Source organism: Microcaecilia unicolor, chromosome 2, assembly GCF_901765095.1.
Source record: "Microcaecilia unicolor chromosome 2, aMicUni1.1, whole genome shotgun sequence".
Lineage (NCBI taxonomy): Eukaryota > Metazoa > Chordata > Amphibia > Gymnophiona > Siphonopidae > Microcaecilia > Microcaecilia unicolor.
Genome location: NC_044032.1, coordinates 130083736 through 130097601, shown reverse-complemented (window position 1 = coordinate 130097601; position 13866 = coordinate 130083736). Strand labels below are relative to the sequence as shown.

The 13866-nt window shown below is 44.4% G+C and overlaps 1 protein-coding gene across 1 annotated transcript in view; it reads left to right on the top strand.

Moving 5' to 3' along the window:
* LOC115463101 (baculoviral IAP repeat-containing protein 1-like) overlaps positions 1-13866 on the top strand; it is a 93365-nt gene that overhangs the window by 52214 nt on the left and 27285 nt on the right. The window contains exons 7-8 of the mRNA XM_030193313.1: positions 6767-6866; positions 7830-7911. Coding sequence (XP_030049173.1) covers positions 6767-6866; positions 7830-7911 — 182 coding nt within the window. The remainder of the gene's footprint in view (positions 1-6766; positions 6867-7829; positions 7912-13866) is intronic.

The following is a 13866-nucleotide window of genomic DNA, read 5'->3' as shown; positions in this document are numbered from 1 at the left end:
GACAGTATATCCCACCTCAGGTTCTTGTTCTTGCTGGTGTGGGCAGAGGAGGTGGCCCCTACCATCAAGTAGCCCCTGGCTTTTCACTCAGTAGTAGTTATGCAACTGGCCAAAACCATACCTCTTTGAAATCCCCACATGTAAATAGTGACTTTCTAAAATCAATTTTTGTACATGCATCTGATGCACACGTCATGCCACTATTTACACATAAGAACAGTCCTAAACTATATTTGTTAAAATATTTGTGGTACCTTTTTCTGAGTATTTTTACTAGTAAAGCAAGTTATAAATCTCAGAAAAGAAAAATAGAACAAATCCCATTAGTATGGCTTACTGAGCAATAAAGCCCATGTACCGCTGGCATGAAAATTAGTAAGCAACTTGTATAACTATGGGAGTTTTAGTGAGTCCAGTAGCAATTTTTGAAATTGTTGTATTAATTCACAGCATTTCAGCACTTGTAGCTTATGAGAAATGTCTGTGTTTATAAGGATCTGTGGTATCTAATATTTATAAAGATGAAGGTATTCGATTGAATTCTTTTAAAAACTGGCCACAAGACACACCTGTGAATCCTGCTGATCTTGTCAAAGTTGGATTTTTCTACAAAGGTAAATAATTTCTTCTCATATATGTATTTTATTGTTCTTTCATGTGTTTGGTGACTTGTGTTCCATATTTTGAGGGTATCGTCAGAAAATGTTTAAGATTTAAACTTTCACTGTTGTAGGAATATGGAACACTATTTTAGATCATGTATGGTGAATATCAACATAGAAGTGAAAACATGCAGTAAATATTACATATGTTTTACAAGAGAAAGTCTGTATTATTAGCTCCCATCTAAAATTGATAGATCCCTGCCACTGAAACTGGCACTCAATGCAGTTCTATACACTGGCGTAGCTACATGGAGCCACAGGGGCCTGGGCCCATGTAGATTTGGTCCTGGACCCCCCTGCCGATGACTCTCTCGGCCCCCTCCCCCGCCGTCCGCTACCTTTGCTGGCGGGGGACCCCAACCCCTTCCAGCCGAGGTCCTCTTCTTCCGGTGCAAGGCTTCATTCTGTTTCTGTGAGTCTGCCGTCCTGCACCAGACTCACAGAAACAGAACGAAGCCTTGCAGATCAGCCAACGGCCGTGTTTCTGTGAGTCTGACGTCCTGCACTTACAACGTGCAGGATGTCAGACTCACAGAAACAGAACAAATCCTTGCGCCAGAAGAAGAGGACCTCGGCTGGCGGGGGTTGGGGTCCCTCGCCATGAAAGGTAGGCGACAGCGGGGGAGGGTTATCAGCGTGAGGAGAGTCGAGAGGGTCGGCGGCGGGGGGGGGGGGGGTCAAAGTTGTTGGTGCCGGGGGGGGGGGGGGGTGTCGGTGGTGCCGGGGGGGGGAGGCTAAAATGTGCCCCTCACCTCGGGCTCTGGACCCCCCTCCCGCCTAAGTCTGGCTACACCCCTGGTTCTACATAATGGGCACTCAAAAATGAACCCCCATTATAGAATAGCATTGAGTGCTGATTTTGGTGACCAAATTGGGCAACAGGACTTTGCACTTTCTGAAACCAGGAATAATTCCTGGAACCCAATTCTATAACACTGTGTGCAAATTTAGGAACACCCCTGACCTGACCATGTACCTCCATGGCCACACCCCCTTTTGGGTTGCTCACTGTGGGATTTGGCCGCTGTTACGATTGCCACTGTTTTCCATGTCTGTGCTCACCTCGCCCTCTGGTGGCCAGAACCGGTGGCTGCTTTAGACTGTTTTCTTGCTGTTTCCCAAGCATGTTTCAGAAGTCATTCTGGTCCAGTTCGGATCGTCCTGCTTGTCAAACTTGCTTAGGTTGTTTGGAGCTAAGCAGCACCCTTACCTGTGACCTCAGTTGTAATTGCCTTTATTATGCACCTGGCCCTTTCAGCTGGGCCTTTGCAACTCCAAGGGTTCTTAGGTTAGTTGGTGTGCTGTTAATAGCACTTCTGCCTTAATTTGTTTCTTGCCTGTTTGCCTTGTTCTTGTTTGGTCTGTATGCAGTTAAGCTCTTTAGCTCTTCTGCTTTTATCCTTTTGTGGCTGCTTGTCAGCCTTCTGCCATTGCTTTATTGTTTGTCTGTGTTTGTTGCTTTATATCCTGCTTGCTTATCCCTAGTTTCGGTTCCTTTCCTACTTGTCTCTGTCTTGCAAGCCTTCAGCTTTGGTTCTGACCCTGCTTGTCTCTAGCTTCGGTTCCCTTCCTACTTGTCTCTGTCTTGCAAGCCTTCAGCTTTGGTTCTGACCCTGCTTGTCTCTAGCTTCAGCCCCCTTCCTACTTGTCTCTGTCTTGCAAGCCTTCAGCTTTGGTTCTGACCCTGCTTGTCTCTAGCTTCAGTCCCCACCCTTCCTGAGTATCCTGAATCCTGTGTCTGCCAAGCTTGTTTGTAAATCCTGACTCTCGCTTGAGTATCCTGCCTGAGTTTCCTGAATCCTGTTTCTGCCAAACTTGTTGTAAATCCTGAATCCTTATTGAGAATCCTGAATCCTGTTCCAGTCCTGCCTAGCCTGCCTTGTTTGTTCTTTTCCCCTCTGACCTTCAGTCCCTGTTCAGTCAAGCTTGTTTCAGTATCCTTATACCCTGTGTGAGAATCCTGAGTCCTGAATCCTGTTTTAGTCAAGCTTGTTTAGTATCCGGTGTGAGAATCCTGTTGTTCCAGTCAGTCTGGTCCAGCATTTCTTGTCTACCAGCTCTGTCCTGTAAGTCCTGCAGGCCGCCCGCACCCAGGGGCTCAACCTCTGGGGAACGGTGGTCAGCGCAGGTGAAGTCCGGTTGCTCCAGTCCTGTTATTCCAGTCTAGTCCGTTCCAGCATTTGGGTCCAGCCAAGCCCGTTCCAGATTCCAGCTCCATCCTTGCTTGTTTCTCCAGTCCTGGTTGGGGGATTTTGTCTGCTGCTGCCACTCCTCTACAGTAGCCCAAGGGCTCACGTTGTTCCAGTGTCCGAGAGCCTGAGACCGTGACAGCCGCACATTGTTATAGAATAGCATGTAGCAAGATGTGCGTGTAAATCCAAATTGGTGCCAACTTATGCCAATTAGCACTCAATTATTGGCACTAATTGGCTTGTTAGCTAATTTAGTTGGGCACACATCTTGGATCGGCACCCAATTTTTGGGGTCATATATAGAATCCGGGGGTAAATGCCTAAGAAATAGATGAGGACACCATTAGGGTTTAAATGTGTGTGTGCTGCCACTTACACATATAGTTTGTAAAGTGGCAGTACAAACATGTATACGGCAGCCATTTTGCAAACCTACACGTGTAGCTCCTAATCACCTCTGCTATCAGATCCCATCCCCCAACATACAGGCATCTCCCCTTACTTCAAAGCTTGACCCTTAGCGGTTATCTCGCTGGACTACTGCTAGAGCTCAAGGAAGCCATTTCCTGGGCCAGTGCCTGAAGTACTCCCTTGTCCACACCCTAGAGCCCTGGGAGTGGATTGGGGGGGGGGGTTCAGGGGCACCAGGGGGACTCCTATCAGCTGGTCTACTGCGAGGAGGAGGGCCAATCACACTGCAGAGGCCTTGTCCCTTGCTGGTCCTTCCTTTAAGAGGAGTCTCTGGGGTTTCTCCCTGCTGGGGTTCAAGCTTACCAATCCTTAACAGGGCTCTGCACCCATCTGTACCAGGGTTCCCCACTAGAGAACTTTCTCTGCTTTTCTCAGCCCTAGGCACTGATAGTGCCTTTACAGGCCATTGAGCAATGCTCCCAATGGATGCTTCTTTTCATGCTTTCAAGAAAGCATTTAAGAGTACAGCCCTTAACAAGGTTTTACAACTGCCAGTAACAAAGTTTCCCTGCTAGTGGACTGTTTCTCATCTCAGCCAGAACCATCAGAGACGGTTTATCATGAGACAAACTTTTCACTCAAAGTGGTTTTTCCTCAGTGAATTCCCAACCATGCCACCACTCTCTTCCTCCCTTAAACTCATAGGGAGCAGATTTTCCAATTCCCTTATTCTGATCCAGCTCTCTCCATTCAGTGTATGTGTATCATTTATCCCACAAAATGTATTCCCTTCATCAAATTAACCCCCTCAAAGTGTTCCCAGCAGCCTGGCTGTTCCATTTGCATGCAAGCAGAACTTTGGGGCCATTCCTCTCCTGCAGATGTAACAATATTCAATCATCAAAAATAGCAGATATCACATTACAACAATATAAATAAGAAGAGAGAATTTTCCAAAACTTTGCAGAAAAGACCTCTAAAAGGGAAGGGAAGGGGGAAAGGGAATGGGACTTGATATAATGTCTTTCTGTGGTTTTTGCAACTACATTCAAAGAGGTTTACATAGTATATACAGGTACTTATTTGTACCTGGGGCATTGGAGAGTTAAGTGACTTGTCCACAGTCACAATGAGCTACAGTAGGAATTGAACCTAGTTCCCCAGGATCAAGGTCTGTTGCACTAATCACTAGGCTACTCCTCCACTCCAAAGCAAAGCTGACTTGACAAGCTTGCCTAGGGAATACATCATAAAAACTCCAAACAAAAGTCCTCCCTTTTATTCCAAAAAATTACAGTATATTTTAAAAGACTTTTTTTTTCAATTTTAAAACTTTTTTTTTATATAATGATAAAAACAATTGTACTTAGCTTGTATCAAAAAGCTGCAAGGGAGTATTCAACTGTAGATTTCTCTCTTCTTCAAAAGAAAGCATTGACAGTTTCTGTACACGCAGCGTTAATCTTTACACACTTTCAGAAGACCATCTCAGGTTCCTGACAAAGGCCCTGTTTCGCATATGGCTATATCAGGGGAATTGATCATAGTGTTCCAAACCAAAGTCAAGAACTTCCATCATACTGCCAAACTCAGCGATCAAAATGTTCAAACATCTACATTCCTGTGCAGCTCCTACAAAAGCAAGCTAAACTGACAGTTCACCTTAGAAAGAATAAATTTGTTTCTGTTTTAAAAGCACTTTATCAAGATTTGTTATCTCTCTTTATGCTCAATAAAACCCTCCCCAAAAGGGGGGGGGGGGGGGGGTCATTCACTTTTCACACCAGTTAAAAGCTTACATTATAAGAAAGTGGTGGATAGTTCTTTTCCATATCAAACATCTGTTATCTGGAATAATTTACGTGGAGGGGCATTTTCGATATGATGTCCAAGTCCGACTTTGGACGTTTTGCAAAGAATGTCCAAAATCTAAATAGGAAAGAAGGTCATTTTCGAAAAAGAAAAACGTCTCTCTTTTTTTTTTCTCTTGAAAAAACACAGAAAAATCAAGCCATTGGGATGTGGGAGGAGCCAGCATATTTAGTAGATTGGTCCCCCTGACATCCAAAGACAGCAGTAGGGCACCCTAGGGGGCACTGCAGTGGACTTCATAAAAAGCTCCCAGGTACACATCTCACCATTGCTCCCTCATCTTGTCTTCTGAGCCCCCCAAAACCCACTAACCCCAACTGTACACCACTACCCTAGCCCTTACGGGTGAAGGGGGCACCTATATGTGGGTACAGTGGGTTTCTGGTGAGTTTTGGAGGGCTCACAGTTTCCTCCACAAATGTATTATTATTATTAGCATTTGTATAGCGCTACCAGACGCACACAGCACTGAACACCCGATACAAAGAGACAGTCCCCGCTCAAAAGAGCTTACAATCTAAATAATACAGACAGACAAGACAGTTACGGGTGAAGGAAGTAATGGGTAAGAAGGGAGGAAGGGACAAGGGGCGGGCAATTGTGGCTAGGAGCCAAAAGCATCAGTGAAAAGGTGGGTTTTCAGCACAGATTTGAAAACAGGTAGAGATGGACCAAGACGTATAGGTCCAGGAAGTCTATTCCAGGCATAAGGTGCCGCGAGAGAAAATGAGCGAAGCCTGGAGTTAGCAGTGGAGGAGAAGGAGGACGACAAGAGAGATTTGTCCAGTGAGCGGAGTTCACGGGGAGGAATGTAGGGAGAGATGAGAGCGGAGAGGTAATGGGGTAACAGGTAGCGGGAGGTAGGAGCCTGGGTCCACCTGTCTGCAGTGCACTGCACTACTAGATTACTCCAGGGACCTGCATGCTATTCTGATGGACCTAAGTATAACATCTGAGTTTGATATAGAGGTTGGCAAGTAATGTTTTTCATCACATTTTGGAGGGTAGGGAGGGGGTTAGTGACCACTGGGAGAATAAGGGGAGGTCACCCCTGATTCCCTCCAGTGGTTATTTAGGGCACCTTTTTGTGCCTTATTTGTTATAAAAACAGGTCTAGCTCAAAATATCTTAGTTTTAGTCCTGGACATTTTTGTTTTGTTTCATTATGGCTGAAAAATGCCCAAGTCCCACCCTGAACATGCCCTTGACATGCCCCCTTGAGATTTGGACGTACCTCTGATGGACTTCATAGAACAATGTCGAAAAATAGGTTTCAAAGATACTGATTTGGACGTTTTTGTGAGAAAAATGTCCAAATGCTGCTTTATGCCACTTTTTAGACGTTTTTTTGTTTTGAAAATGAGCCTGCTAATTTTCTCTCTGCTTATTTTGCTGCCATTTAAAAATGCTTTTATTTTGTAAATTTCTACCTTAACTATATTGGGGGTTTTTTTCAAGACCGAAGAACTTTTTTTATTGAAAAATTTGTACTTCCTGAAATCTATTCCAGTTATATTTTTCTACTTTGGACCCTGGGGGTGGTTTGGAAGGATATAAATGTATAGATTCTATTTTATTCCGATGCTTAATTTAAAAATACAATTAATACCTCTTATTATTCTCTAGGTATAACTGACACTGTGATATGCTTCTGCTGTGGTCTCTCACTATGCAACTTTGAGCCAGGAGATGATCCATTGACTGAACACATGAAATACAATTCAAAGTAATAATAATTATTATTTATATATCACAATTATAAAGTGCAAGGTGAGCCAATTATTTATAACTTTATTAGGTTTGCAATTAAAGAGCCTTTTTACTAAATCACATCAATGGGTCGATATTCGGCATGTTTTAAGCTGGCAGGAGAGACTTCTGCTTGCTTAAATCACCCTGAGTGGGCCAGCTGCTGCTACTCAGTGGCACGTAACTGGGTGGTGTTGCTGAAAATAAGCTCTAACTACCCAGGCATAATGGGCGGAATTGGGGAGGAGCTGGCATTTATGTGGTCACGGGCCATATTCAGTGCCTTTGTCTGCATAGCTAAGCAGCCAGATAGAACTGCACAAAATGCATCCCAAACCTGACCACTTGACTATGGTCCTTTCCGATCCCCCAACCCCCCCCCCCCTCCAGTTTGTCTCCTCTCTAGGTTCTCCTCTCTGATCTGCTGATTCACCCCATGCGATTCCACTTCCTCCCTTCTCCTCTGCTTCAGCTACCACCCCCAGTTCTGATCCATCTGATTCTAATTCCACCCTCTACCATATCCAAGGGCTGGCCGTGTCTCCCTCCCCCACCCTCCTGGAACCCCCTGCTATGTCCAGCACTTACCCAGAGATGATCCCTGGTGTTCTGGTGGGACATGACAGGAGCAGTTCCTTTTTGCTTCAATCTCATCAGCTCTGGGTCCAAAAATGGCAGAGATGACCCCTAGTGGTAGTTTCTTGCAGTACTACTGATAGGGGTCTGCCTTTCAAATAGAGCATCTACATTAATAGTGAGGTCAACATCAATATTCCCTCTGCAGTTTGTGGAAGTCTGCTGCCAGTGTTCTTACTGTCGGGGGTGGTGCAGCAATCTTGTGAGTTCTGTGGGACTCCCAGGGGAACTGTAGCCAATGAAATTGCCTCATTTGTGTTAAAGAAACATTTTCAACATTTTCTTCTCTGCTATTTTGTTTTAGGTGCTGTTATATCACTAGAAGTACGCCAGTGGAAAAACATGAAGTCTCCCCATATAATGAACCAACTTCAGTACTTACAAAGGTACCATGATATATTTCACATTGGTAGTTCACAAACCTGTTCTGGGGAAACACCAGCCCCTAGTGCATGCAAATGTATCTCATCATAGAGGAGTGGCCTAGTGGTTAGAGTGGTGGACTTTGGTCCTGGGGAACTGGGTTCGATTCCCACTGCAGGCACAGGCAGCTCCCTGTGACTCTGGGCAAGTCACTTAACCCTCCATTGCCCCAGGAACAAATAAGTACCTGTATATAATATGTAAGCCGCATTGAGCCTGCTATGAGTGGGAAAGTGCGGGGTACAAATGTAATAAAAATAAATAAAAGTAAATACCCTGAGAGTCTGACTGACTAGTGCCCCTCCAGGAGTAGAAAGGGTAACCAAAATGATAAGAGGTGGAATGATTCCTCTATGAAGAAAGTCTAAATAAGCTAGGGCTGTTCAGTTTGTAGAAGAGACGTTGATACTATCTCTTCTCTTTCCCGCCGGACGCCTTCTGCATCCACCTCCTCATCTAGGAGGTTTTTTCGCAAGTCAAGGCATGCCCCCAAATACTACTCTAGGCATAGGTACACTCCTTCAGAAGGTTCGAGCCTTCCTCCCAGAAGCCAGAGCAGACAGCCTTGTCTTCCTAGCCTCTAAGGTTCGAGCCTCTCGGCAGGTCACAGCTCAGCAGATGTTGAGATTGCTGGGCACATGTCTTCCACAGTGTATGTTACATCCATGACATGTCTTCACATGAGACCAGCTCAATGGACCCTGGCTTCTCAGTGGTATCAAGCCACAGGCACTCTAGAAGATTTCATCCAAGTGTCCCCAGAGCTTGTTTGCTCTCTTCAGTGGTGGACAATTTGATCCAATTTGACTCTGAGACTTCCATTCCAAATTCCTCAGCTTCAAAAGGTGCTGACGATGGATGCATCTCTCGGTTGGGGAGCTCATGTAGATGGGCTTCACACTCAAGGAACTTGGTCCCCCTAGGAAACAAACCTTCAGATTAACCTCCTGGAATTTTGACCGGTCTGGAACGCTCTAAAGACTTTCAGAGAGAGGCTGTCCCATCAAATCATTTTAATTCAAACGGACAATCAGGTTGCAATGTATTACATCAACAAGCAGGGGGGCAGCGGATCACACCCTCTGTGTCAGGAGGCTGTCCGGATGTGGCATTGGACTTGCCTTCACGACACATTTCTCCAAGCCACTTATCTTGCGGACGCAAACAACGCCCTGGCCGACAGATTGAGCAGGATAATACAACTGCACAAGTGGTCTCTTCACAAAGGCATAGCCTTTAAGATCTTCCGAGTGTGGGGCACCCCCTTGGTGGATCTTTTTGCCACTCGGATCAATCACAAGGTCCCTCAGTTTTATTTATTTATTTATTACATTTGTATCCCACATTTTCCCACCTATTTGCAGGCTCAATGTGGCTTACAGAATTTGGTTATGACATAATCATTCCATGATATCAGATACAATTGGTGATGTACAAAGATTGAGTAAGGGAAGAGAGAGGGAAGGTGTTAGGCAGGATAGAAGGTGGACTTTAATGATTGGGTGGATTGGTGAGGTAGTTGTGTAAGGTTATGGGTTCTCTTTGTAGGCCTCGTTGAAGAGATTTGTCTTCAAAGATTTGCGGAAGTTAGTTATTTCATCAATCGCTTTCAAGGCTGTAGGTAATACATTCCACAACTGCGTGCTCATGTAAGAAAAGGTGGTGGCGTGTATCAGCTTGTATTTCAGTCCTTTACAGCTAGGGAAGTGCAAATTGAGAAATTTGTGGGATGACCTTTTGGTGTTTCTGGGAGGTAAGTCCACAAGGTTTAGCATGTAGATTGGTGCGTCTGCGTGAATGATTTTGTGTACAATCGTGCAGACCTTGAACGCAATGCGTTCCTTGAGTGGGAGCCAGTGAAGTTTCTCTCTAAGGGATTTAGCACTTTCGTATTTAGTTTTTCCAAATATGAGTCTGGCGGTGGTATTCTGGGCTGTTTGGACTTTTTTGATAGTCTGTTCTTTGCAGCCAGCATACAATGCGTTACAGTAGTCCAGATGACTTATTACCATTGACTGTATGGACGATATATCTCGGGAAGAAAGGTTTTACTCTTTTAAGTTTCCACATGGAGTGGAACATCTGTGGCTCTCACAGCTTGGATGTTGAGAGCTTAGAATTCGCTTCCTTGGGTCTTTCGGAGGGTGTCTCCTGGGTCTTGCTGGCTTCCAGGAAATTTATTATTTATTTATTTATTGCATTTGTACCCCACATTTTCCCACCTTTTTGCAGGCTCAATGTGGCTTACAGAGTGTTGTTATGATCTAGTCGTTACATGATCTTAAATACAATCGATAATAAGCTGAAGGTAGATGGGGATTTAAATGGAAAGGTGTTAGGTAAGGTCGTGTGAGAGGTGTTTTTTGATACGCTTGGGTGGTTTAAGGAATGATTTGTTTCATTAAGGATGTCTTTTGTAGGCTTTGTTGAAGAGATGTGTCTTCAAAGATTTGCAAAAACTGGTTAGATTGTTCATGGTTTTCAGGGCCATGGGTAATGCGTTCCATAACTGTGTGCTTTTGTACGCAAAGGTAGTAGCATAAGCCTGTTTGTATTTAATTCCTTTACAGCTGGGGAAGTTCAGATTGAGGAATTTGCAGGCCGATCTTTTGGCGTTTCTGGGCGGTAAGTCCACTAGGTTTAACATATAGAGTGGGGCATCTGCGTGAATGATTTTGTGTACGGTCGTGCAGATCTTGAACTCAATTCGTTCCTTGAGCGGGAGCCAGTGCAGTTTCTCTCTCAGAGGCCTCGCACATTTGTATTTAGGTTTTCCAAAAATGAGTCTGGCTGCGGTGTTCTGGGCTGTTTGGAGTTTTTTAATGGTCTGTTCTTTACAGCCTGCGTACAGAGCGTTACAGTAGTCCAAGTGACTTATCACTAATGACTGTACTAGGGTGCGGAAGATGTTTCTTGGGAAGAAAGGTTTTATTCTTTTGAGTTTCCACATCGAGTAGAACATTTTTTTCGTTGTGTTCTTCACGTGGGTATCGAGTGTGAGGTTTCGATCAATAGTGACTCCAAGAAGTTTCAGATTTTCTGAGATAGGAAGTGTGCAGTATGGTGTGGTTATAGTGGGGTAGTTGTTTGTGTTATATTGGGAAGTGAGAACTATACATTGAGTTTTTTTCTGCGTTAAGTTTTAACTGGAATGAGTCCGCCCAAGAGTGCATGATTTGGAAGCTTTGGTTGATCTCGTTGGTTATTTCGTTTAAATCCCTTTTGAACGGAATATAGATAGTGACGTCGTCAGCATAAATGTAGGGGTTAAGGTTTTGATTGGCTAGGAGTTTGGCTAATGGTATCATCATTAGGTTGAAAATAGTTGGTGAAAGGGGGGATCCTTGAGGAACTCCACATTCTGGTATCCAAGGTGGTGATCTGTCAGTATTCGTTGTTACTTGGTAGGATCTGGTGGTGAGGAATCCTTCGAACAATTTGAGAACTGGGCCTCCGATACCGAAGTATTCTAATAGGTGTAGTAATATTCCATGATCCACCATGTCGAAAGCACTAGACATGTCGAATTGTAGTATGAGTATGTTCTTGCCGGTTGCAATTGTTTTTTTGAATGAATTCATTACAGACACTAGTACAGTTTCAGTGCTATGATTTGATCGGAATCCTGATTGAGACTCATGTAGAATTGAGTGTTTGGTTAGGTATTCCGTGAGTTGTTTCGTCACTATGCCTTCCATCAATTTTGTTGTGAGCGGGATGGAAGCAACTGGTCGGTAGTTGGTTAGGTCCATTGTGCTTTTCTTAGCATCTTTTGGCAGCGGAGTGAGTAGGATATTTCCATTTTCCGTGGGGAAGAGACCATTTAGGAGTCTATGGTTTACTTGGTTCGTGAGGTCTTTTTTTTAATTGTTTGGGTGTGGCTCTTATTAGGCTGGTAGGGCAAATGTCAAGTTTGCATTGAGATTTGGCATATTTTCTGAGCCAGTGTGTGAGTTCATCTACTGAAATCAAGTCAAAATTGGTCCATGATCGATCGGCTGGGTATTCCCCAGGTTTTGGGTCTAAGCATTCAAGGATGCTTGTGTACTCAATAGTGTTGCTTGGTATCATGCGTGGGAGCTTTATGATTTTTTTCATTGAAATAGTTCGCTAGGTTGGTTGCCGATGGGATATCTACAGTGGTGGAAATAAGTATTTGATCCCTTGCTGATTTTGTAAGTTTGCCCACTGACAAAGACATGAGCAGCCCATAATTGAAGGGTAGGTTATTGGTAACAGTGAGAGATAGCACATCACAAATTAAATCCGGAAAATCACATTGTGGAAAGTATATGAATTTATTTGCATTCTGCAGAGGGAAATAAGTATTTAATCCCTCTGGCAAACAAGACCTAATACTTGGTGGCAAAACCCTTGTTGGCAAGCACAGCGGTCAGACGTCTTCTGTAGTTGATGATGAGGTTTGCACACATGTCAGGAGGAATTTTGGTCCACTCCTCTTTGCAGATCATCTCTAAATCATTAAGAGTTCTGGGCTGTCGCTTGGCAACTCGCAGCTTCAGCTCCCTCCATAAGTTTTCAATGGGATTAAGGTCTGGTGACTGGCTAGGCCACTCCATGACCCTAATGTGCTTCTTCCTGAGCCACTCCTTTGTTGCCTTGGCTGTATGTTTTGGGTCATTGTCGTGCTGGAAGACCCAGCCACTACCCATTTTTAAGGCCCTGGCGGAGGGAAGGAGGTTGTCACTCAGAATTGTACGGTACATGGCCCCATCCATTCTCCCATTGATGCGGTGAAGTAGTCCTGTGCCCTTAGCAGAGAAACACCCCCAAAACATAACATTTCCACCTCCATGCTTGACAGTGGGGACGGTGTTCTTTGGGTCATAGGCAGCATTTCTCTTCCTCCAAACACGGCGAGTTGAGTTCATGCCAAAGAGCTCAATTTTTGTCTCATCTGACCACAGCACCTTCTCCCAATCACTCTCGGCATCATCCAGGTGTTCACTGGCAAACTTCAGACGGGCCATCACATGTGCCTTCCGGAGCAGGGGGACCTTGCGGGCACTGCAGGATTGCAATCCGTTATGTCGTAATGTGTTACCAATGGTTTTCGTGGTGACAGTGGTCCCAGCTGCCTTGAGATCATTGACAAGTTCCCCCCTTGTAGTTGTAGGCTGATTTCTAACCTTCCTCATGATCAAGGATACCCCACGAGGTGAGATTTTGCGTGGAGCCCCAGATCTTTGTCGATTGACAGTCATTTTGTACTTCTTCCATTTTCTTACTATGGCACCAACAGTTGTCTCCTTCTCGCCCAGCGTCTTACTGATGGTTTTGTAGCCCATTCCAGCCTTGTGCAGGTGTATGATCTTGTCCCTGACATCCTTAGACAGCTCCTTGCTCTTGGCCATTTTGTAGAGGTTAGAGTCTGACTGATTCACTGAGTCTGTGGACAGGTGTCTTTCATACAGGTGACCATTGCCGACAGCTGTCTGTCATGCAGGTAACGAGTTGATTTGGAGCATCTACCTGGTCTGTAGGGGCCAGATCTCTTACTGGTTGGTGGGGGATCAAATACTTATTTCCCTCTGCAGAATGCAAATAAATTCATATACTTTCCACAATGTGATTTTCCGGATTTAATTTGTGATGTGCTATCTCTCACTGTTACCAATAACCTACCCTTCAATTACGGGCTGCTCATGTCTTTGTCAGTGGGCAAACTTACAAAATCAGCAAGGGATCAAATACTTATTTCCACCACTGTATGCTATTCGAGGTGACCCATGTGGTGTTTAGGAGATTGTTTACAAGTGAAAAGAGTTTGTGCGTGTCCTTGTAATTTGGTCCTATTATAGTTTTGTAGTACGTTCTTTTGGTTTGTCTGATATTGTATTTGTATTTTCTTTGTAGCTGTTTCCACTCTTTGAGTGTGTGTTAGTTTTTTTTTTTTT